The sequence below is a fragment of the Sorex araneus genome, chromosome 9, assembly GCF_027595985.1.
Source record: "Sorex araneus isolate mSorAra2 chromosome 9, mSorAra2.pri, whole genome shotgun sequence".
Lineage (NCBI taxonomy): Eukaryota > Metazoa > Chordata > Mammalia > Eulipotyphla > Soricidae > Sorex > Sorex araneus.
In genome coordinates, this window is record NC_073310.1 from 57,592,905 (window position 1) to 57,618,597 (window position 25,693).

The 25,693-nt window shown below is 40.5% G+C and overlaps 1 protein-coding gene and 1 pseudogene across 1 annotated transcript in view; both read right to left on the reverse strand.

Moving 5' to 3' along the window:
- ARMC3 (armadillo repeat containing 3) overlaps positions 1 to 13,718 on the reverse strand; it is a 96,168-nt gene extending 82,450 nt beyond the window's left edge. Inside the window, exons 1-2 of the mRNA XM_055147221.1 lie at positions 13,655 to 13,718; positions 7,909 to 7,957 (exon numbers count right to left, since the gene is read on the reverse strand). Coding sequence (XP_055003196.1) covers positions 7,909 to 7,956 — 48 coding nt within the window. The 5' untranslated portion in view covers position 7,957; positions 13,655 to 13,718. The remainder of the gene's footprint in view (positions 1 to 7,908; positions 7,958 to 13,654) is intronic.
- On the reverse strand, positions 13,197 to 13,309 carry LOC129398993 (U6 spliceosomal RNA; annotated as a pseudogene).
- Positions 13,719 to 25,693: the final 11,975 nt, after the last annotated feature.

A 25,693-nucleotide genomic window follows, 5' to 3' on the forward strand; every position in this document is an offset into this window, starting at 1 on the left:
AATACTGTCTTCTCCTTCAGCCCCATGGCACTTATAATTTCTGGGACATGATGCTGGAAGAGACAATGGTGGCCAACAGGCCTGTCGGAGTTACAGATTAGGGGAGCACTTAGATGTGGGCAGCCATAGAAATATGAAAGGAGATCTCCTGAAAGTTCTAGGGAACTGATACTCCAGAGCCTTTTAAAAAGTATTCAAGGGTAGCCCCAAAATGCCAGAGGAAGGATTGGGCCTCAATTTTGTTACACAGAGGCCTCACTGACCACATTTTTTTTTTAGCTGAAAATTAGGTAGGGAGCTAGATTGTCTCTCATGGATCGGTTCCAGATATGAAATGCCAGGATATTATAAACTACAAAAGCAAATGACAGACAAAATTAGTACTGTGATAAGGAAGGGGAAATTCATTTTGTTTGGGCTAGAGGGAACGGGAAATGGTCTACAGAGGTGGTAGAATTTCGGATGTGATACGAAGATAGGAAAAAACAAGGTAGGATATTAAAATGGGGAAGTAACTCTAAGAATGTTTAAAATGGAAAAGAATTTTCTATTCATAGCAGATGAAATAGGAACTAGACTAAATAGAAAACACACCATGGAAAGCAGAAAAAATGAATAATGAGGAAATATGGAGGCGTCAGCAAATCACCTTGACCCTATCTTTATCTAACTGTCATTAGAGAATAAGCAACAGAATTCAGAGAGAAAGTCTGTGACCTTACAATTTTAAATCTGGCTATGTTATCTTTAGGTGAGGAAAAAGCAATATTTGGTCTTTTATAAAAACACCAAATACATCAAATATATGTATAAATAATTTTCCAACAATTCCATCTGACATTAGGTAGGGAAAGACATAAAAACTATAGTGGATATATAAGATAAGGAAACTGATTGATATGGTGGTATGAATCATAATACTTAATATTATTATTATGAAATTATAAGATTATTATTACAATACTAAAGTAATGCCAGCAGTATAAATATAGTTAAGAATTATTTGGAATTAACATTCTAGAGGGCTGGAGCGACAGCGCAGAGGGTAGGGCATTCGCCTTGCATGCAGCCTGCCTGGGTTCGATTCCTCCGCCCCTCTTGGAGAGCCCGGCAAGCTACTGACAGTATCTCGCCCGCAAGGCAGAGCATGGCAAGCTATCTGTGGCATATTCAATACGCCAAAAACAGTAACAACAAGTCGCACAATGGAGATGTTACTGATACCCGCTCGAGCAAATCGATGAGCAATGGGATAACAATGATACAGTGATATACTATACCAGCAGTTAGTTACTCGGTAAAAAAAACATCTGGAAACATTTTAAGTCCTCTCTTTCTTACACTCCCAAATCCAAACCTTAGCAAATCCTACTTTTTCTACGTACAAACCATGTCATCATTCTAGCCATGTCTCTCCTCAATTGCTACCACCTGGTCTTATATGCAGTCGTAACTTCACTACATCTGTGGATTTCAACTGTCAGTCTGCAGGTGTTATAAGGATTGAAAACCATTATACCAGATGATCACAAGCACATTACTGTTATTATTGCTATTACTATCAATACTAATTGTAGTTTCTAAACCCCAGCTCCCACCAAACCTTGAATCCTGACCTTGGATCACCTTGACCCAAAAAGTCTGTCTCCTCTGCACCCTGGCTGGTGGGTGTCCCCATTCTGTACAGATTTCCCTTCCATTTTAGCAGTTTCACCTTTGAGACATTTAATAATTCATTATTTCTAAAGCTGACTCCATAGTCAGAGTCCCTGGGAATGCATTCAAACAAAGATTCTGATCAGCATCTTCCTATTCTCCTTCTATGGACTCAAACACACTTCAGAGTCTTGCTACAGTTTCTGATCAACACAAAGAGAAGGTGGCTGGGGGGTGTGGGGGAGGCTCCCCCAGAAGCTGGAGCTGTTGGAGAAGGAGCAACACCAAGTTTGGCAGAGAGAAGGAACTCAGCATGACACTCGTTTCCCTGATGTAGCCTCCGGCATTATAGTAATTTTTTATTAAAGAGGGTATGGAGACCAAAATGATAGCTATCACAGAATGCCACCTGACGAAATAAATAATACTGCACTGTAATTACACATCCCATCTGCTTTCCCACAAGGGGCTCACAGTCAGTCCCCAACAAGCTGGGTGTAAAATGAGGATTTCGTGCTCCCTACAAAACAAAGGGTGAGAGAACATCCTTTATATAAGCAAAGAAGCAGGGAGGCATTGGGGCTGTTCTGAAAGTTAAGAGCGGTTGATTTAAGAAGCTCAAAATATTTCTGTCTATCTAAGGTGATATTTTTACATCTAAGAAATAAGGCAGCATAGATAGTGCTGTCTACGGACGAGGGGTGGAAATGTTTGGATTCTGCACTGTCCAGTCGCTGTGACCAGCAGTGACTACAGGAGACTTTTGAGTACTCAAATGCAACTAATGTGACTGAGGGACGGTGTTATCTTATTCTTAATTGTGAATCTTTATTTAATTGTTATTATCAATCAAATCTAAATAACTATATGTGGCTGGTGGTTCTGGTATTAAACACCAAAGGTGTAAGAGAACACAAAATGATAAAATAACTCAGTAGATAATAAATATTAAAAATAGTTAAATCATGATGGTTGAATGATATTCTTTAAATAATAGCACAGCAAATAAAATGGGGTTTTTTTTGGTATTTTTGGGAGCAGGTAGCTACACCAGTGAGCATTTGGGGTTATTCCCAGCCCTGTGCTTTGGAGTCATTCCTAGAGGCAATTGGGGGACCATGCATTGCTAGAGATAAAACTAAGGTCACCTTAACCTCTGTCTTATCTCTCTGGCTCCACAGATGCAATTCTTTCTCTCCCCTACCCCCTATTTTTGAGACACATTTGGCAGTGCTTAGGGCTTACTCCTAGCTTTATACTCAGGGATCACTCCTGGCAGGGCTCAGAGGACCATTTAGGGTGCTGGGAATTTAACACAGGTTGGCCATGTGCAAGGTAAGTACATTACTCTTTGTGCCATCTTCCAGCCCCTGGCACTTCTTATTTCTACTAGAGAGTGTTTACCACATTCCTGGTCTCAGAAAACAAGGAGACAATTACACAGGAAGTGAGAGGCAGGTAAAACAAGAAGAATAGAACTGCATCACTCTGTGTAAACTTGCAGCAGAGAGTTTCTAGACAAGTGTTTCATTCCACCTAAAAGCATAGACATTGAAATGCAAAGTGAAAATGACCTCTAGCTTTCTTTCCAATCTGAATCAAAACAACAAACTTACAGGCAAACGAGTTGATGATAACTTCTGTAATTTTTTACATCTGTGGTATTTATGAACTTGCGTATACTGTTTTTATTTTACTTATTGGTACAGGCAGAGACAGATGAGAAAATAAGTCTTGACGACTTTAGCTCTGGAGTAGCATCAGCAGCTATGCCACGGGGCTCAGGCGGAGTTCTGAGGTGGACAGAGTTCTACTAAAGAATGGGGCTTGGTTGCTAGGTGACAGAGAAGTTTTTGCCCTGTGTCTCGTGCTGATGCACTCACTGAGCTTAACTTTCCAGAGATATAAAAGTAGAGGTAGACACCATTCACATGAATCTTCAGTCATCTTGACTCTTAATCACTGAGATCACAGAGCCAGGTCACAGTCTCTTGTGAGAATAGATGCTATGGACTTATCCACCGAAGCTCACTCGCCTCTGAAATACTAAGAGACTACAGTGCTCATAAGTGGAAAGATCTGGCCATGAATCATGGCAGCTATACTTGGCAGTGGAGTCTGGTCTTCTGCTACTTATACCCTGCTTCTTTGGACAGACCATGTGAACTACCAGCATGCTATAGGTGACAAAGACTACCAGCATGCTGTAGATGATGAAGACCATCTTCAAAGACATCATGAATAATTCTGACATCTACTAAGTTTTATCTCATGCCAGACACTGTTCTAAGTCTCTAATATTCCTCAGACCATGTCTCACTTTTGTGAATAGATCTGATATGGAAATCATTATCCTTTCACTTGGATGAAGAGAGGTGAGGACACTTGCCCCGGAAGTATGGATAATAAGGTAAGTCCTCAGACTCTGGAACTATAACTCCAGAGCTGATGCCTTTGGTTGAATACCTTACCTTACACTAAGCATTGCCTCTGCCACGCCCACCTCCCACAGTGACAGCCAGGCTGACTCACCCACTTGGGCCTGCTCTACTGATTCATTCGAGCAGACTCGAGCCAAACAGCTAAAATTCACAGACATCCCCGGGTCCCCCAACCCTGGTTGAGAACTCTGGGACACCCTCAGGATGGGAGAGGGCTGAGTCCCTGACCCACAGAAGCCCAGGCTGCTGCACGCATAACCCACCACTGCACCCACCCCAGCAGCTCAATTCCTCCATCACAGAGACGTCGAACAGTGAAGAATTTCAGGTACTCCCACTACCCAGGCTGAGAAGTCTGGGTCTTTACAACTGATTGGTCCAGACCATAGATCCTAAAATGTCTGGACTGCTTGCCACCGTAGAGGCCTTGCGACACCTCCAAATTCATCAGTGCTGAAATTCCATTAGGAGCACACCAAATTACTTGGGAAAGTAGCACAACAGCCAATTAAATCAACAAAGGAAAATAATAACACTGAAGACTCAATTAGCAACAAATTGTTTAGTAAATCCTTAGACAAGAACTTAACAACTCTGGCGAGATATAACAATTTTCACATATTTTCTTTTACTGAAGTATTTTTTATAATTCATGTAGCCCTTTAGTTGCAACAAGCAATGTAAAATAAGTTATTGTGTATCTGTTAAGGGTGTAGGCATAGAGGATGGTTTGGTAAATGGGGACAGTGGTGGATGGAAGATCATTTTGGTGATGGGATTGGTGTTAGAATATTGAAAGCTCATGACAACTGTATTATGAACAACTTTGTAAATCATGGTATTTAAATAAAGTATCATATGTACAAAACAAAGTAAATAAATAGATATTACTTATCACAGTCATTTATGTTATTTATTGTTTTAGCAATCATTTTATGGTAAGCCTGTCTTAACTACTACATCACTAAAAAACCTTGAGTCAGACATGAAAATGATTTGGGAAGAAAGAATGCAGTTGTATTGGTCATTCAAACTCTATCTCTACCACATCTGGGCAGTTTCTTGGTGTTCTCTTTTATGCAAAGAATCAGACATCCGTAAAACCGTATGTGCACATAGTAACATATGTTTCAACAATAAGAATAATAAGAAAAGGGAACCTTTGTTTTAACCACATCACCAAATATTCTTCTTTATATTTAACAAATAGGTGAAAGACTGATAAAAATTTAAATCTATGTAAACAATATTTTAAGAAATATGAAAACTGACACCGGAAGTTTATTTTCTCAAGAAGTTGTGTATTTCTCTTTTAAATCTGTTTTCACCTATTTCATAGAATAAATTTTTCACTGACTGAAGAAGTAGGCTTTGGGAAAAAATCCCAGTACAGATACTTTAAATTAGAGCAACTTTCTTTGAAGTATTGGAACTTATACGAGGGAAAGGCTGTAAGATATTTGACTACTTCTCTATTCAATTCCATTATGATAGAGTCAGGGTAGGGGCAGGGGTAAATGACAATATCGAGGGACTGTTGGTAAGGGTGACACATGCTTTTGGCTGTGTCCCAAGACCGCTGAGCAAACAAGAGCTAGAGTTTTGTTAACCTAGGATTCGAATTAGTTCCTAGGTCCTTCACTCTGCTCCTCAAGGACTGGTGTAATGAAGACAAAACCAGCAAGACATTAAAAAATTACTGAAAGCGTATTAGAGCTATTAATGGTCTCCTCATTCTCATCTTAATCAGGAAGCACTTGTCAAGAAGCACTAAATTTTTGAGTGCCCTTTCTAGAAATACAATGTCAGTAAAGGCATAATATAACAAAAAGAGAAGAAATGTGAAGGTCTTTAATACAATGAAATTAAAGAGAATTAGGAACATTCTAGAACTATGGCCAAAAGTGAGCAGCCAAACTGAGGAAACCCCTTCAGGTGACCACAATTTTCTCCTCAGCAGCATGTTCTGAGACCCGGGAAAATAGGCTCTATTTCAACCAGACCGAAGATCACATGTAAATTTCAGTGTGCTCATACATGTGTGCATGTGTGCATGTATGTGTGCATGCATATGTGCACGTACACCTAAAGGATTCTCTCGATGATAGGTCTTATTCACAGTGTGTGAACTGTGTCTCAGGCACTGTGCTTTAAAATTTTTATTTATACAACAACTCAAATGAGTAGAACCATTACAATTCCCATTTGAGACATAAAGAAAAATTGAAATAATTTTGTGAAACTTGATAAGTTCACCCAAAATAAACAAAAAACACCCGAAACAAAATTCCATAGAGGCAGAGCTAGGATGAAGCTTATATTTGTACACACAATGACCCAGAGGTCTCAGGGAGATTTCTGCTGTACAATGAGACTCTTCCAAACACTTTCATTGAGGGGTCAGGGATGTGGCTTGGTGGCAGAGCACTTGCTTTGTATGTGTAAGGTCCTGGGTTCAAACCTCAGCATTGACAAAAGTAAAACAAAACAAAATTATACAATTCCTTTGAGTCTCCGTACTCAACATATCTTCTTTTCCATGCACATTTTATTTGAAGAGAAGCACATCAAACATCTATTTCCCAAAATGAGTTATAAACTGAAAAATGTTCAAGGTAAGTTTTTGTTTTTAGCATAATCACTCCATAATTGGTAAACAGAGACAATATAATCGGTCACTTAGAAGAGGAGATCTGGAACTGCAGAGAGAGTTTAAAGGGCTTTATATAGGCTTTGCATGTGGGAGGCCCAGGTTCCATCTTCACTACCACATGGTCCTCCCAGCATTGCCAGAAGTGACTTCTGAGCATGGAGCTGGGAGTAGCCCCTAGGATGGCCAAGAGTGACTGTCAAACCAAAATAGATAAATGAATGAATGAGAAGAGGAGGGTCTTTGTAGTTGGGGGGGAAGCAGTAATTAAGCATTTATCATAGAAAAGAAGATCCATCATAATTCAAGTAGTGGAACACATAAGTCACATCTATAACATCCTAAATTCAATCCCCTGTACACAACGGCACCCCCAAGCACCTTCGAACATTAAGAGATGTAGTCCTGTTGGCTCCGAAGCACCACCAGTCGTGGACAAGCTGGAGTGGCTCCACGCCCCTGACCACTGCCAGATATGGCCCCTTATACAAACAGACGTGCTGCACTCAGGCTGCTCTCTCATAACTGGAAAACAGGAGGAACTGGGGTGATAGTACAGCAGATAGGGCATTTGCTTGCAAGTGGCCAGGTTCAATTCCCAGTATCCCATATGATCCTCTGAGCACCACCAGGAGTAATTCTTGAGTGCAAAACCAGGAGTAACCCCTGTGCATCACCGGATGTGACCCCCCAAAAAGTCAAAAAATTTTTAAAAAGGAAAAGAACTGGAAAATGCAGGAGGTCAGATAAATGAATGGCCATCTCCAGAACACCTTATCTCTCTTACTTAGTAGTGATGGTATAACTTCCAGTTTTGTAAAATATTTTGCTTAGGTAATTAACAATAGTGAGAGACTGGTAACCTTAAAATAAGAGAACATCTCAAAGTGTTTATTCATTAACTAGGCTTATAAACATTCCATTCACATACTGGAAAAGCTAATAATTATTCCCTAATTGTACTAATTATGTAATGACAATGTTGTAAATGTTTGTTTATATAATGTTAGATTTTTCTGACTAATCTTATCATTAGTCAGACTTTGGACCTCTGCCACTGTGCACTCATGTATATACTGGGACATGCCAAACTGCTTCAACATTTTATTTTTAAAATGATTGCTAACATGCTACTAGTTAGTATTCAAATCAGATACTTACCACATCCTTAGGGGGAGGCTCTACTTCCTTCTTTATCTTCTTACCCATTCTGAAACAAAGATGCAATAAATGGTTAAAGTGCAATTTTTGAATAATGTATATAAATACCACATCTGTTATCTAGGTCCTTAGAAAGTTATTTATTTACTCTTTTAAATCTCACTTAAACACAGATTTGTGATATATGCGGGAATTATTGCACACGTATGAATGTCTCTACACTCTTATTTCAAATGTCACAAATTAAAGAAAAGTAATTGAAAAGATTGTTGCACATTAGTCCTGGTTTTCTGTTTGAAAAGAATAAAATAAGTGTGAGAAAGATAGTATATCAGGTAAGGTGCTTCACTTGCATGCATGTACTTCAATCCCTAAGATTCCATATGGACCTGAGAAGCCGCCAGGAGTGATCCTTAAGCTCAGAACCAAGAATAAGCCTTGAGTATGGCCAGGTGTGAACTAAACCCAGTCAATCCCTCCCCCCCCCAACACACACTCACACACACACACACACACAAAATCACAATGGAATATATTAATGACTTGTCTTTTGCTTACTTAGCAAGAATAGTTTACTACGCTTATTGCTTATTTATATAGAAGGTTGGGAGACAAAAAAAAACATTGCTTTTAAGATCTGCAAGACTGTTTTGTAACAAAGAGAGTTTGTTTTTGTCCTCTTTCTTGCATTGATCCATCCTGAGTACCTCAGACAGTACCTGGTACATAGTAGGTATTCATTCACTATTTACCTAAAAAAAAATCATTGTCTATTTGTGCCAGGAATCATGATTTTGTGAATGGGAGCCAAGATCTACCAACTCCAAATTAATATTTATATCATGTTCCCAACACACAGAAAAAAGTTTTCTCCAAAAGGTGAGGTTGAGATGACTGAAAAGGGAGCAATTAAAGGCTCCCAAGACCCACCACAGAAACCACATCAAAAGTGGAATTAAATACAGAATCCCAGCAGGCCCGGTTGAGAGAGTTCACTGGAGAATCCCACCACCATCTCCAGGAAAGTGTCCACTGCAGAGCAAGTATTAGCCGCTGCCCAGTCAGCTGAGGAGAGTCCTGCTAGATTCCAATAGAAAATGTCACTGAATCCAGGCAACCTCTGCGCCACCCTCCAGGGCAGAGAAAGTGCCCTGCGGAATTACAAGTACCTATAGCAGCAGGAGTACAGGACAGCGGGCCTGGAGAAATGCAGTTGAGTGGAGCAGAGTGGCTCAGGAGCAGACTTCAACTGCAAGCCGCTGAGGCACAGGGAAGCAGGGTGAGGGTACTCTGAGCACCCAAATTTCCCATCTATCAGAGCTGCTTCCACACCTACTGAATAGGGAAGCAAGGAACTACGAGGAAGCTAGCTGGTCAGAGCTAGCACCAGGCATTGTCTTTGATGCTGCTGGGGGCCTGAGGTGTGGCCAGTAGCAGAGCAGGCTCTCTGGTGGACACTTGCTTACCCGTGCCCAGCCCACTGACAGCTACCAGCGTGCAGGCCAGGTCTTCCAAAGCATTTTCAGCTAGTAAAGGTGTGGACATTCAAATCCAGAGACAGGGTGCAGTGATGAATGTGCTGCTGTCTTTTAAGCCCAGGTCTCTGCATAGGTTATCTATCCACACCGATTACCTGTCCCATCAGACCTTGTGAATACAGGACTGAAGGGGATTGTCAGGCTCTAGGACTACAGAGCGCCCACCCTGGCTCTCTCAATAGAAGTACCCTGATACTGTGCAACATGTGTGATCTGATACCTAGTTCCCCGGGGTACATATAACCACAATCCCTAGTCCCTGCATGTCATGAGTATAGACAAAGGGTTAATACCTAAGGTGTATGATGCATTTACAGAACTCAACAACTCAACAACAAAAACACAAACAACCCCATCAAAGAAAAATGAGGAAAAGAGCTGAGTAGGAACTTCCTCAAAGAACACATATAGACAATTAAAGGTTAGGGGGCTTGTGGTCAGTGGTTATCATGGAAAGCCAACTAATAATAAGATGTCACCTGAAACAGAAATGTATTTTTATCAGAAAGACCAGAAATAATAAGTGTTGCTGGGGATATGAAAAGGAACTCCTCATTCACTGATGGTGAGAATATCAACTGATTTAGTCTCTGTGGACTTCTCCAAAAATTCAAAATATCAGATGACCCAGCAATCCCACTTCCAGGGATCTATGCCAAGAGCACAGAAACATTCACTTCAAAGATACACACACCTCTGTTCACTGCAGTGCTCCTTACGAGAGAGCCAAGGGTTGGAAACAGCTCAAATGTCCCAAACAACAGATAAATGGATAAAGGAATTGTGGTGTAAAGGCAGTGAAACATACTATTGTTATAAAAGAAGATGAAATCTTGCCTTTTGCTACAACTTGGATAAAATAAGAGGGTTTCATGTTAAGCAAAATAAATCAGAGGAAGGCAAGTATCAGATGACCTCACTCATATATAATATATAAAGAAATGTAGGTAACGGACAGTGTCCAGTGACAACAAGCCTTTGCACTTTGACAATAGAACTGAGGTTTCTGAGCAGAGGTGGGGGGTCAGAGTGGAGAAGAAAGACATGGATTAGAAGTGACAAGAGGACTGTGATAGATCTTTGGCACTTTGGTGGTAATGATATAAAATCTTTGTACACCAAAAGCATAAACAGTAGCACAATTAGAAATGACCATATTGTTACCTCTATAATGAAATTTTTAATTAATTTTAAAAGGTTTTATCCATAATAATAATAATTAATCAAAATCAATTGATATCTAAAGAAACATATTCTGGGAAAATTGTAGTTACTCCTTGCAAGACCCTCTTCCACTTGCCCTTATATGTCCATTCCTGTGTGGGAAAAGTACATAAGATTGATTGACAAAGAAAAGTAACTCCATCTGGGTGCAGAAACCTGTCCAAGATGCCAGTGACTACTAGACTAACCTTAGATAGCTTTAGTGGCCCGAACCAGAAGAAGGTCAGATGCTTCTTCTGGTTTCAGGAAATTCCTAGCATCTCTGGGATATGGGAAAATTTAGAGGGAATCTACAAAGACCCCTGTTCATTCAGTGATTTGTCAAGGGAGAAAGGCAACTATTAGCAAAAGAGACACTGACCAATAGATACCAGAAAGTTACTTGTTCTTATAAATTCAGAGAAACTACCAAAAGCTTCAGTCCAGGTCCCTAATTTCAGTTCACATAAACTTTTAGATCTTTGAGTGTCTAGGTATTTGTTCTGTGATGCTACCTCACAATAATTATGTTAAAGTTCCACACATAGGTGATTGAACATAATTTTATTATGAAAATGTTTTGGAAGGGTTGGAGAGATAAGTCAATGGCTGAGAGCACATTCTTTGTTTGCAGGAGGCCTGCTGTGATGTCTGAGCATTGCTGGGTATGACCCTCCAAAAGAGGTTTCCTTTCGTATATGAAATTTTATATATAAAATGACTCAGCAATCAGTTTAGGAATCTGGAAAGTTTCTGAAAAATGAGAAAATTATTTGCAAATGCATTGTTAATTTTTTTAAAATGATAAACAATGACTTTCTGTTTCTTTTCATAGTTCAGATTTTTTTTTCAAATCTCAAACTTCTCAAACTTCTTTGAGATGCTTGAAAAGCACATGGCCATACACTTGTACCAATACTGCTTCAGCCAGACACAGAGAAAGTACTCCATACAAGTGAAAATCTATCCAATAATTCACCTCTAGGTAAATAGATTTCATAGTTCTTTATAGAACCAATTACAAGGTAGATTTACAAAAGAATTCCTTATGAAAAGATATCCAGGAAGCAATTGCATTATGACTGCATAAAACTGCTTTCAATCATCTGATTTTCACTCAGAATCTTATTCCAGGAGAGTGGTTTTGAATATTTGTATATTAATGAGTACAGGGGCTAGTGGAACTTTAACGTATAAGATTACTGTGAAGTAGAACATGTTTAGTTCCTATTTTTAATTGCCAGGATGAGTAGATTAACTAGTGGGTGAGAAAGTTTCTAGCTGCAATATCAGAGATGAGCCTAAGGACTTTAAAAAAAAGAAGAAGAAACAAAATTGAAATCTTCAACACTTCCCTTATAAAAGACATGATAAACCAAGATCACCCAAAAGTATTCTCAGGGAGTTCAGCTTGACTTTGACATCATTCCTTTTGTATATTTTTTCTATAATAACTTAACTATCCTACCAAGTGTCTATCTTCTATCTCCAGTTTCCCTTCTTTGGAACATTTCCTATTACACTCAGCCTAATTCATGAATTTTTCCATCTTCATTTATTGCTTCAACCATTCCCATGGATGAATCCACATATCAAGTCACTTATAATATCATTAAACCCCTATTATTTAGCCCATCTCTTATCATTGAGTGCTTGCCTCCAATTTTCTGAAATTACTAGGGACAAGGCTGCAATGAGCAAACAATCTTAGATATAAAATATCCATCTACACCTGTCAGTGTTTCCTTAAGATAAATTCCTAACACTGTAATAAGCAGGTGAAAATGTACAAATTTTTTAACATTGGATATGAGACTAAGTTTGAATTTCCATCTTCTTGACTTTTAGAGGAGTCACCTTTAGTTTCTCCCCCCCACACACACACGCATATTAATCACTTGTGTTTCATCTTGGTTAACTTTCAACCTAAGAAATCTTAATTTTTTTTAATGAAGCAAGGTAGTTTTTATTGAAGGAAACTTGCTTAGAAAGATGTGAGAGGAGAGAAAGAGGAGAAATGTGTGTTCAAGAGAGAACAAAGGTTTCTCCATAGAAGAAACAAGTAAACAGAGAAACATGGAGACCAGCAAGTAAGACAGTGTTGAGATTTGCAGCGCTTCTATTGTGCCGTCAGTTCTGTGAAATGTGGAGATGCGGCCAAGCGCCCAGGAACTGCGGAGCTGGGATGATTTGGTGGCTATGCGGGGGGAGGAGGTTCAGTTGTGGAGCTGGGCCGTTTCTGAGTCCCAGGACATATGGTGTGTGTGGAAACTCTGGCCCTTACAGCAAGAAGGATCTGCCCTCCCCCACTCCAAGAAGGCCCCAGAGTTCTCAGACCCTAGAGCCGTCTACCAAGGACTAGTCAGCAGCTTAAACCTATGGAACCTTGGGGCCAGAGCGATAATATGGCAGGTAGGGCATTTGCCTCACACGTGGCTGAACGGGGTTCGATCCCCAGAACCCCACATGGCCTCTGAACATCACTGGGAGTGGTTACTGAGTGCAGGACCTAAACACCCCCGTTTGGGGTTGTTGCCCCAAATCAAAACAGAATATGAACGCTTCAAGAATTTGCTTATCATCCTTGTGCAGAGGTCAAGCCAATCTTTCTTTTGCATCTATCATTCCAATTTTAGCCTATGAGCTGCCAAAGCGAACACCACCTTAAATGCTTTCTACAGGAGCAGATTAATTTCGGAAGTCCTCAAGGGGAGAAAGAAGGCTAGAGCAAGAGGGGCCCCGCTTCTTGTGCGGTTCACAGTCAAGTAGCAGAATAATAAATTAACCCTCTCATCGCCACCGAGAGTCTCGGTTTTGTCACCTGTTAAAGCGCGGGAGGGGTGGGCCCCGGATGCTTCGGAACCCACAGTCTCTTCTAACACCGGGGGCAGGACTGTCCACAACAACGGGTCCCTTCCACTCCCGCCTCCCCTGTCTCACTTGGACCCTGCCCCGAGCCTTTCCAAACTACCGGGGTCGCTGGGCTGCAGCCCGCCTGCCTTTACCTGCCGGGAGATCGCGCCGAGCCGGTACAACTCGGAGCCTGCAAGCCGCACCAAGCCCGGCCCCAACCGCTTACGGTCCAGTGTTGTCCTGGTTGCTAAGCAACGCCAGGACGCGCCTGCGCGTCTTCTCCCAAAGATGCCTTTGCCTAGGGGCGCTGAAGATGCCCTTTGTCCTGCAGGGGATTGCGGTCTAGGAGCCCCTACAGTTGTGTTTGGAGGCAGCGTAGGCACTAAGGCGTCTCCTGTTGCTTGTGGTTAAGGGCTGAACCGCGCGAACTCAAGTAAACCAGGCGGGAGTGCGGGGAGGCTGGCTGCGGAGGCACCGTCTCTGCGAGGCTACTCGGTTCGGTCCAGTTCTGGCCTGCGCAGACGACGCGACTTCCACTTCGCCTCTTCTGCCCCGTGTCCAAGCACCTACGACCTGCACTGCAGCCTTCCCATCCGGTGGGCGTTCATCTTCTCTCACCTCTCCACCCCTTCTCCCCTGGGCCTACAACCCCTTTGCTTTCCACCTCCAAACCCAGTCCGCGGTGACGTCAACTAGCTCTCTACCTTTTTGTTCCCTTTCATCCCCTTTCTTAAATTCTCACTGACTCCTCAGGCCAGGCCATCATTTGGGGCCTCCTAAGAGATAACACGGGCTTCTCTCCTTTACCAAGATATTTCTGCCATTCACAGAGAAGTCATGCCACTCCCCGACTCCAATTCCAGTGGCTTCCTCAGGGAAAGTCGCTGAACCCTCATCGACCTCTTCATTCAGAGCTGTCTGTGCTGTCAGTATTTTCCATCCTTCTAGGTTTCTGCTTACTTTGCTCCTACATCACTTCATCTAGTTAACAAAGATTTCCTATTGGCTATTTGCCACTTGTGTAACTTCTGGAAGTTCCATTTCTACTGAATTATGCCCAGTACAAATACTACCTCCCTAAAAGTGTCTTCCGTTAAGAAATTTTTACACCTCTGTACCCCCCCAAAAAAACTCACTTTTTTTTTTTTTTGCTTTTTGGGTCACACCCATCGATGCTCAGGGATTACTCCTGACTTTGCACTCAGGAATTACTCCTGGCAGTGCTTGGGGGACCATATGGGATGCTGGGGATCGAACCCAGGTCTGCTGCATGCAAGGCGAGCATATATCTTATATCCCCTTAGTTCTCTTCTACCTTTTTACCTAACACTTGTAAGCAATTCATTCTATTTTCTGTGATCAAATAATGATTTTTTTCATGCTACACTTGGTTCAATATGTTCCTCTCTTTCATCCCTCCCCCACAGCCTTTTTCTCATAAGTATATGCATACTGTGAAGTTTCTCCTCTGTCTTATGCAAACAAAACCAAGCCTCCTTCCATATTGTACTCTACCTGCTGTCGCAGAGCAGAAGATCCCTGTGAAAGCTTTCACAGGCAGAAGGGCTAACAGTGAGGAAGCAATTGCCATTAATTTATGTAGGAAATATTTTGACCCTGCCTAGACTCCCCAATTACTACACATGAAACACACGTAAGACAAGAAACCTAAAATCACACTGCAATGTAGTAGAAGAACCAAGCATATGACAAATACACAGCCTCTATGAAGTTGCTCCTGGGAAGGAATTTGAAGGTGCTATTCATTGGTCAGGTATAGCATTGTCTCTAGAAAGGTCTCAACAAAACAAACACCGAACACTTCCTATTTCCTGATGTGATAGCTCACTCTTGAAATGCTCTCCTTTTGTTGTAGTTGTTGTTGTTGTCTTGGGCCACACCTGGCAATGTCCAGGAATTATTCCTGGTTTTGTGCTCAGGGATTACTCATGACTGTGTTTGAGGGACCATATGAGATGACAAGGATCGAACTCAGGTCTGCTGCATGCAAGGTGAGCACTTTACCCACTGTGCTCTCACTGTATCCCCATGAAACACTTCTTGGTTTTTTCTTGATTCAAGGAAGTGGAATCTTAATTCTTAATTAATACTAATTCCTTTTTTTGGCTTTTTGGTCACACCTGGCATTTTTCAGGGGTTACTCTTGGCTCTGCACTCAGGAGTTACTCCTGGTGGTGCTCGGGGGATCATATAGGATGCCAGGGATTGAACCCGGGTTGGCCATGTGCAAGACAAACACCCTACCCTCCGCACTATTATTCCAGCCCCCAATATTAATTCTTACTTACCTTAATTCTCCTTCTCAGATAAATGACCACTGTCTAGAGACTTTTCCATATAGCTTTAGATGGTGATATTTCCCAAGGATCTATGCCTGGCTCTTTTCTCATACTAAATCAGTTTCTCTTGTTTCTTTTTCTCCCTAGTGTCATATTTATTTAGCTATGCATCAGATTCTAACACTGAGTATTAGGCTCATACATTCTTCCTCTTACAGGAAAGTTCTATGTGGATGTCTGCAGACACATCAAATATCAACATTATCCACCTGAGCTCACCATTCACCCAACATAAATATTTAAACAAAAGTTATCAAGGGATATCACTACCCACCTACATATACAATTATGAAGTCTGAGAGACATCCCAGATTCTCTCTCCTTCATACAGTTATTAGAACCCATTAGGCATCTCTTGAATTTATTCCATGTTTCCATTTTCATACTCCACTGAACTGGAGCAATAGCACAGTGCCTTGCACATGACCGACCCGGGTTCAATTCCTCTGTCCCTCTTGGAGAGCCCAGCAAGCTAACCAAGAGTATTCCACCCTCAAGGCAGAGCCTGGCAAGCTACTGGTGGTGTATTCAATATGCCAAAAAACTGTAACAAGTCTCACAATGGAGACATTACTGATGCCCACTGGAGCAGATAAATGAGCAAAAGGATGACAGTGCTACAGTGCTACTCCACATAATGAACATCACTATCCTTGACGTGATTTCATCTGACAATCTTCTCCTTATTCATAATCTTAGCATATCTTTAACTTCAGTTTATCTTCCCTAGGGTGGCCAAATTGATCTTTGTAATTAATCTCTCTCCTTGCTGGCTCCCAATCATTCCACCCCATACACAATGAAAAGTAAAAGTTTCTTCAGTTGGTACTCAAGACTTTGTTCTATCTGATTCCTCCCTCCTGCAATAGCTTGTCTTTTCATTCAGGAAAAAAAGAAGAGAAATAGAGCAAATTTCTCAATTTCTCATAATTCTCCAAGTACATCATGACATTTCATACCTTTCCCTCTCCTGCTCCATCAGAAAGCCATCTATTTATCTTTCAAATTTTATTCTAGCTGTGATTTCTTCCAGAAATCTTTATTACCTTCTTCAGAGTGAAAAATTTATCATTTGGTGCTAGCACTGCATCTCACACCTACTTTATTTTTCCCCTTGTCACATGATATTATAAAATATTTGTTTATACATGTGCCTTCCTCCCTAGGCTATCTCTAACTGTTCTTTAACTAATATTTCTCAAATGCTCATTGTGAGTCAGACAACAGTGAATTGGTTAAAGTGCATCAGGAAATTCCCATCATGATGCTTTTGGTTAAAATTTTAAAAATCAGGGGCTGGAGTGACAGTACAGTGGGTAGGGCATTTGCATGCGGCTGACTTGGGTTCAATTTCCAGCATCCTATATGGTCCTCTGAGCACCACCAGGAGTAACTCCTGAGTGAATAGCCAGAAGTAACCCCGTGCATCAACATAAAGTCACTCTAGTAATAAACGGAAGAACCAAGACTGAACCAAGTCCATTTTACTACAATTTGTCTCTTATTACCAAATTGTTGTTGTTATTGGTTTGCTGTGGAAGGAACATTTATTTTTGGGGTGTTGGTGGAGGTGGTGGACACCATCCAATAGTGCTGGATAGGGAGTGGATACTCCCAGACTTGATGACAGGGTCAGGTTTGGATAGAACCCAGGGCTCTGGACTCCCTCACGTAAAACAACACTCCAACCCTTCAAGCCATCTCCTTGGCCTCATAAAAAGTTGTTGCTGTCCCCAAAACACAAAAATATTAATCCAAAAGGAAATATGTACAACCATGTTCATCGTTAGACTGTGCAACAGAAAAGATATGGAAACAACCCAAATGCCCAATACTACAGATGACTTGATCAAGAAGTTCTAATATATAAACACAGTGGAATACTATGCAACTCTCAGAGCAAAATCATGCAATTTTTAGCAACATGGATGGAATTAAAGTATCTTGTGCTCAGTGAAGTCAAAAGGAAGGACAGATTCAGAAAGACTTAAGGATACACAGCAAAATAGCAATAAAGGTCCAAAGGTAAGATGATGGGAGAACTGATCCACACAATCGAGTTGGTGGGCTTGGGAGGGAGGGGTCTTGTCATCTTTTGTAGAAGAAAAGTGTACATTTGTGATGAATGTGTTGTTGGAAATATGAGGGTGAGAAATCATCAGTAGTACTCTAAACCATAGAAGTTCAATTAAAAGCTTATTTTTAAAAAAGGAAAAGTTGCTGTTGTTGCTTTTTTTAATGATGATACTTTTTAAAGTCTGAGAGGGTGGGACAATGGAAAGATATTCTAAGAGAACACTGTGGATCTAGCCCGAGGAAATACTGATGTCACAGAGTTTTAGGGACAGAAATGCAGCCCCAGGCAATGAAGTAGAGCCTTTCAGCTCTCACTGTCCAACAGTAATTGCCCACATCAATCAGGGGGTAACTAAAATAACTGTGAGGTTTGAAATGGCAATTGTATATGAATATTATCCGGCGACATGTTCTGCCCCCATTCTGAAAGGCTACCCATTCCTGACCAGCTTTCCATGAATAAAATTCAAAGATACCATTGATGGCAACAATTTCAGGCATGCACAGCCCCATGACTACCTATCCCGGGGTAGGATTGATATTCACCTTTTCTTCTGCTCCCATCTTTTCTTTATCTGTGTTTCCTCTGAATAGGTTATTGTTTTGGTTGTTGCCATGTTCTAAACCAACATATCAGTCTATCCTGGAAATAGAATGTTATAAGAAACAGAAAAGTTTTTTAATCAAATAATAACTTTTGTTTGGGCATTTTTTCCCACAGACTTAATCTTTACTACACATGCCTATTTTGATGAGCCCTATTTATTTCAACAAATACACTGAATGAGCTTTGACAAAAGTTTACAATTGTATAACCATGACCACAATGAAATTCTGGAACATTTCCATCATATCAGATTTCATTCACACCCTTTTGAAATCAAACCTTTCTTTTCATCCCACTTCCCTATAAATAAATAGTATGTATACTTCTCCCTATAATTTTGTATTTTCTAGTATGTTCTATAAATGGATTCATATAATATCCTGTCCTTCATGTCTGACTTCCTTAATTTGTGCCAACCCAATGCTTTTAAACTTTGTTCATGGGATCACATGTCCCTATGACTGAATAGCATTGCACTTCATGGTTCTATATTTCCCATTCACTACTTGATGGGCATTTGGGTTCTTTCCCACTTGGGGATATATATTTTTTTTAATTTAAATTTTATTGAATCACCATGTGGAGGGTTACAAAGTTCTCAGGATTATGTCAGTTATACAGTACTCAAACACCCTTCCCTTCACCCGTGCCCATATTCCATCACCAACCACCCCATTATACCTCCCGCCCCCTCCCGCCCCCCCAGTCCCCGCCCTTGTAAGTGATAAGTTTCACTTCGTTTACGCTTTATCTTGGTTACAGTCCATGTTTCAACACATAATTCACTATTGTTGCTAGGGTTTCCCCCAAAAAAAGAGAAGACAGTCCCACTGTCAAGGAAGCATTTGATGGCTCTCCATTGCTGAGAATGTAGAGATATTAAGTCCCGCTGTTTGTTACATAACTTTTCTATTTTTTTCCCCCCTTGTCCCGCGCCACCGAGATCACGCCTGTTTAGTAATCACCACGCTGCCTGACAAAGGGAAAACAAACCAAAAGAGATGGTTATTTCTCGTCATCAGCCGGCGTGGGGCTCTGGCTTAGTTGATAGTCTGGTAGAATGTCTGCAAGCAGTTTCTGGAACCAAAAGTAATACGCTGGTATCGACCCCGGCTCAAGATTCCACCAGCGTCCCGCTGTTCCAAGTACATAATAATTTATTCCCTTGTATCCGATTCCCACGCCACCAGGTCCGTGTCAGCTTAATGGACATCATACTATGGTTAACGCCACGCCACATTTCTTCCCGAGAAAGGATATTTCTTCTCAGCCGGCGTGGGGATATGGCTTAGTTCAGTCTATAGAGATGGCTACCACTTTGGTGGCCTTCAATATTTCAGCAAAAGACTTATTATAGGTAAATCTGCTCAAAACATTTACGCAGAGGTCTTTATGTGACTTTATGATGATTTTCCTTACTTGGGAGAATGCACAAGGATGTAATTTTTGGGTTTTAGGCTATGTGATAGGGATTTGAACTAGGATCAACTTCATGCAAGGCAGCTTCCTAACCCTCTGTGCTATCTCCCTAATCCTGTATTTTAAAAAAATATGGCGTTTAATATAGATCTAAGTTTTCTTTATCTCTCTCTCTCTTTTTTTTTTTTGCTTTTTGGGTAACTCCCAGCGATGCACAGGGGTTACTCCTGATTCTGCACTCAGGAATTATCCCTGGTGGTGCTCAGGGGACCACCATATGGGATTCTGGGAATCGAACCCAAGTCAGCCGCGTGCAAGGCAAACGCCCTCCCCACTGTGCTATCGCTCCAGACCCAGATCTAAGTTTTCTTTTCATTATCATACATGTAAAGAAAATGGGATCGATTTTCTTTCACCAAAATTTTGGTGATTCCCCCATAATCATCTCTACTTCATCTTTGTGGGACTTAGAAATATTTCCATTTTCTGTATATGCCCTGAGATAGAAAACTGAGTCTGAGGAACTCTGATTTAAAGTTTTTCTGAATATTAAAAATTCTGTGTTGGATCTTTAGGATTTTTTCCCAACTGTTCTGGTTCAGTAGCTTGACATTATCGATACATGGAGATCACCAAATACAGCTGTAAAAAATTTATAGTGAGCAACATCCCGACATTTCCCAAATTAGTGCCCATCCTTTCTTAGTATAAAGGCACTTGAGTATCAAATAAACCATCAGAATACTGTAAATATGAACTAAAATAGGAGAGGTAAGAGATCAGAAGGGTTTTTCTGTTGTACCACCTGAAGATTTTTTTTTTTGCATGAGGATTATTATGACATTCAGATGCAACATCAAGGGACTCAAAGACAGGTAACCATTTGCCTTGCATGCTGCCAACCCCAGTCCAATACTAGGCACTTCATATGGTTCGCTGAGCACTGTCAGGCATGATCCCTTGAGCACTGCCAAGTATGGCTCAAACCACCCCTGCAAAAAAAAAAAAAGACAATGTCAGACAACATCTTTCTTCCTTGAACTTTGCTAAAATCTGCATAGTTAGTATAAAGCAAAGAGATATTTTGTCTTCTCTTATTATGTGTGTTTTAAAATCAGTATCATTAAGTCTATCTCCTTCATATACCATGTGTAAGGACTGAGAGGTTTCAACTACTTGATGCTTAGAACTCTGCCATGTTAATCACTTGAGAATCCAAGTATAACAAAATTTATTTCATTCAGCAGACATGTTTCAGAAAATATGGGTTTGAAAAATGTTTTTGAAGTCTAGTTACACTTTCTCAATAGCTTGCCAGCTTCTCTGAGAGGGGTGGAGGAATCGAACCTGGGTTGGCCTCAAGCAAGGCAAATGCCCTACCCGCTGTGCTATCACTCCAGCCCACAGGGCAGAACCTGGCCAGCTACCCATGGCATATTCGATATGCCAAAAACAGTGACAACAAGTCTCACAGTGGAGACATTACTGGTGCCCACTTGAGCAAATTGATGAGCAACGGGATGACAGTGATACAGTGAATTACACTTTCAGGGCTTCACTCCCTGAAGATATCTGAGGCTGAACCACTTCATCAAGAGAAACACAAGAGCCTTTCAGTATATATATATATATATATATATATATATATATTTAAAAACAATAATCTATTATTTATCTACTTTATAAATCTAAATTTGCTTAAAGTGAGGGGGGTACATCCACATCATATTCATTTATCATAGTACATTTCTCTTAAACTATTTTTTTATTCCTTTTCATCAAATTAAATTAGTCATATGGTTGCCATAAATCAGTTGAAATTAGTTGAAGACAAATAATAAAAGTGGAAGACTTCTGTTTGTAACATTCAATTCTGTTTCAGTGATGTAAGGCAACCATAAACAGGATGGTAACCTTTTGCCTTTTCTAGAACGTTAGCACACAGCGTTTGCCAACATGAGCTGTAAATAATTGCTCTTTTTCTCAACAGCAGATCGCCACAAGGCAGCTTCTCCCACCACATTGTGTAATTTAAAAGTTATCTGCTTTTTTGGCTGCTGTTCAAGGGACTTCTTTGCCTGTAAATCCTCTTTATCTCGTGCTATGGTTGAAGCAAAATCTTGGCACAATTTCAGTGCATTTGTCTCGCTGTATCAGGGGAGAAAAAAAATTAAGACCCCAGAGACAAACGCTGTTCTTCAAAGGCTCATGAAACAGTGGGGAGTCCTGTTGGCTATTCAAATGGGCAATAGGACTCAAAACCCACGACGGAAATATAAGACCAGTGAACACAAAAGGCCATCATGCTACCGAGAAAAAGAAGATCATTGAACAATCTGAAAGACAGTTTCAGTGTCAACAATGTTGATTGTGTACTTGACCCTAGGGCTTTAAAATCAGCTTAACATAGCAGATCCAGTCCATATGGGGCAGTGAGTCCATATGGAGCAACCATTTAGGTTTTTATCTTGTTTTTACTTTCTTTTTACTCAACTCAGTTTCTATAATTTGAACTGTGAAGTGTCCTGGTTGTTTGCTAGAGATGGTGAGGCTTAGGAGAAAACGGAGTGTGTTTCACTTAAAGAAAAAGAGTGCTAAGCAATGTCCGAGAAAACAGTTTTGGGCAATGATATCTTAACTCCATGAAGCATGACTGCTTGGCCCTGTAGGGAATGTGTCTGTCATGCTGTTGGAGAAATGGCAGGACAGCATCACAGCAGTCCTTTGACAGGCAGAGAGCCCCTTGGTTAAGCTTCTGGTGATGCTCAGGGGATACAAAAAAGAAGAAAAATCAGTTGAGCAATAGGGCCTGTTTAAGAAGAACTCCTCTAAGTTGAGAATATGTGGATTTTCCTAGAAGACAACAAGATCCCCAGATCAAAAACCACTAGATTGATTTAAAATGTGGTTGTGGAACTCAAGAAACCAGTCTGGTGACAGTAGAAGTATTATTCTCAGCTCTTCCCTCATCTGTCATCATGAGTTATAGATTAATCCAGGAGCAAAAGGAAATTTTCAGGCTGGAATTCTGGGTCTAATCTCTACTTGTCTTTCTTCACCAAATAGGGCCCAAGAATTAGACTGGATTCCAACAGATAAATGTTTACTGCTAAGAGAAGGACGTCTGCACTCAGACCTTTCCAAAAGTTGGCATTGACTATCATCTTGCCATAGGGCCCTTTGATGTACAAAGGTTTGGAAGATCTAGTTCCCAGACCCCTCATGTGAGGTACATAAGGTTTTGATTCTACAGGTTATTGGCTTACGTCATCTGACTAATCCCTAGTACTGCATTTTATAATTTTTAAGGTTTTAAATTGCTTCTCCACATAGTTTCAATCAAAGGCTAAAGAACATGATCTATGTCTGCTAAAATAATCCATTATCAGTTTTGGTTTATAGTGATGGCATTGGATTGCATTCCCATAATCATTTACCCCAAGGCACCGATCAAATTCCTCATGTTTGGGGACTATATAACTGAGATAGATATACAGATACACATTTAAGTGTGAATGTGAATTCGCTAGATTTATGACTTGTAAAAATTATTTTATAAAAAAGCATTGGATGGTTGTTAAAGTGATAACATAGCAGGTTGGGCATTTGCCTTGTATGCAGTTGACCTGAGTTCAATCCCCAGCATCTCATACGGTCCCCCCCGAGTATTTCCAGGAATAATGCCTGATTGCAGAGCCAGAAGTAGCCCCTGATCATCACCAGGTATGACCAAAAGAGCAATAAATAGATAAATCAATAAAAAAATACATAAATAAAAGAACATTGTTACATATTTTGAGCAACATTCATAGACAATCCAAAATTTCTTTAAAGTAATGTTTTTAGGCAATGGAGAGACAGCTCAAAGGGCCAGTGTGCATACCTTGCTTGTAAGAGGTTAGGTTTGATTCTCATCATCAAGTGATCTCTCAGAAGTAATCCCTAAATACTGCTGGTGTGATCCAAAATACAACAGCAACAAAAAAAAATCAAATACATTACTCTTAGGGTGGGTACATTATTTTTAAAAGAGGGAACACATCGTTCATTGTTCGAGCAGATACAAAGTCCATATCAAGTCATTACTAACTCCTTGTTTTTCTCCTGTTTCTCATGCCACCTATTTGTGTTCGACTGAAACTTCACTTGTGGGCCTAGAAAGCTAGTTATTAATTAAAGAGACTGTTTTATTTGAAAATAAACAGTTATTAATACCAAAGGACTACTGAAATTTACATTTGATGATTTATATTTTATCTGATTCCTCTATTGGTATTTTTGGCCCAAGACATATTTTAAGAACTAAATTAAGTAAGGCCTGCCCATTCTGGAATATGTTCTCAACACAGCAATGATACTATTTATATCAGTGCTTTAGTTTGGTAAATTGTTTAATTTTTAAACTGTTGTCACTTCAGAGATGTTTTCTGATGTTTTCAGAGATGTTTTCATCTGACTGATGGAAACAGGATTAGAAATAGGTAATTTATATTTGCAAGAAGGGTGATTCATATCCACAATCTTAGTCTTTGACATACACTTCATCAATAACCAAGCAGCTAGATTTTGGTTTTGGTTAATTGGGGGGTAGTTGTGGGTATTGAGTCACATCAGCAGTGACTGGAGGCCACTTCAAGAGAGGTGCTTAGAATAAGCTTCTGACAGTGCTCGGGGGACCATGTGTTTCCAGGGATCAAAGTCAGACTCTAACATGTAAAGTATGTGCTCAGCCCTTTGAGCTATCTCTGTAGCCCAGTTTACATAAGCACAAAAGAAATCGAGAAGAGACCAGCAAGCCAGCATACCCCTAGGTCCAGAGAGAAGAAAGGAGCACAGACAGGCTCCAAAACACAGAGCATTCAAACTGACTTGGGATGAATTACGCCAGATTTTCAAAGGGATAGTAGGTGGATTCACTTGCGAGAGAATAAATATTAACAAAATGCACAAATAAACTTTGCAGGCTGCAAGATCTTATCAAGGTGTGAGCTGGCAGGTCTCTGAGAAAGGACAGGAGATGAGTCTGGGAGAGAAAGGGCTCTCATGCCCATATGGATAGTGCAAAGCATCAGGAGTTTTATCCTATCAACTTTGGGAAGCTCCTTTGAAAATAAGCCAACTGGTAAATTTTAATTAAAAGTAGTATACACCAAGGAAATTCCACACACTAGATGAGCTAGAGAATGTCTAGCTCATTGGTATAACAAGGAACCTTTCTCATTCCACCGGAATGTCTCTTGCAACACTCTCTGGTGAAGGGTCATTAAAATAAAAGGTTACGGTGAAATGTCCCTTTTTGATGATACAAAAGGTTAGACAGCGACCTCCTGGGTGATCAGAGACAGGCACCGATCCTTTCTAAAATGTCCTGCCTTAAACCAGGTTAAACCACAATGAACCATGACAAAGGTAAAAGCAGTTTAGCAAAAAAATCAAAGACAAAAAGGTCATTACTTCAGTGTTTCAGTAAGTATTCAAAAGCCGCAGACCACCAGTCAACTGCTGGTTGGAAATTTTGCTGGATAAATTCCTTCTATAACACCAATTCTGGGGAATGTTGATTATCCCACAAGATCAAGAACCTCATCTCCAGTTTCTTTTTTGAGCCTATAAAAGCTGCCAACCCAGACCTTGTTGGGACTTGGTGGGTTTTCCCCTGCCCAGTTGACTCTGGAGGGAAGAGTCTCCAGCTCCTTGAGTCAGTCTGACCTCTCTCCTGTAATAAACTG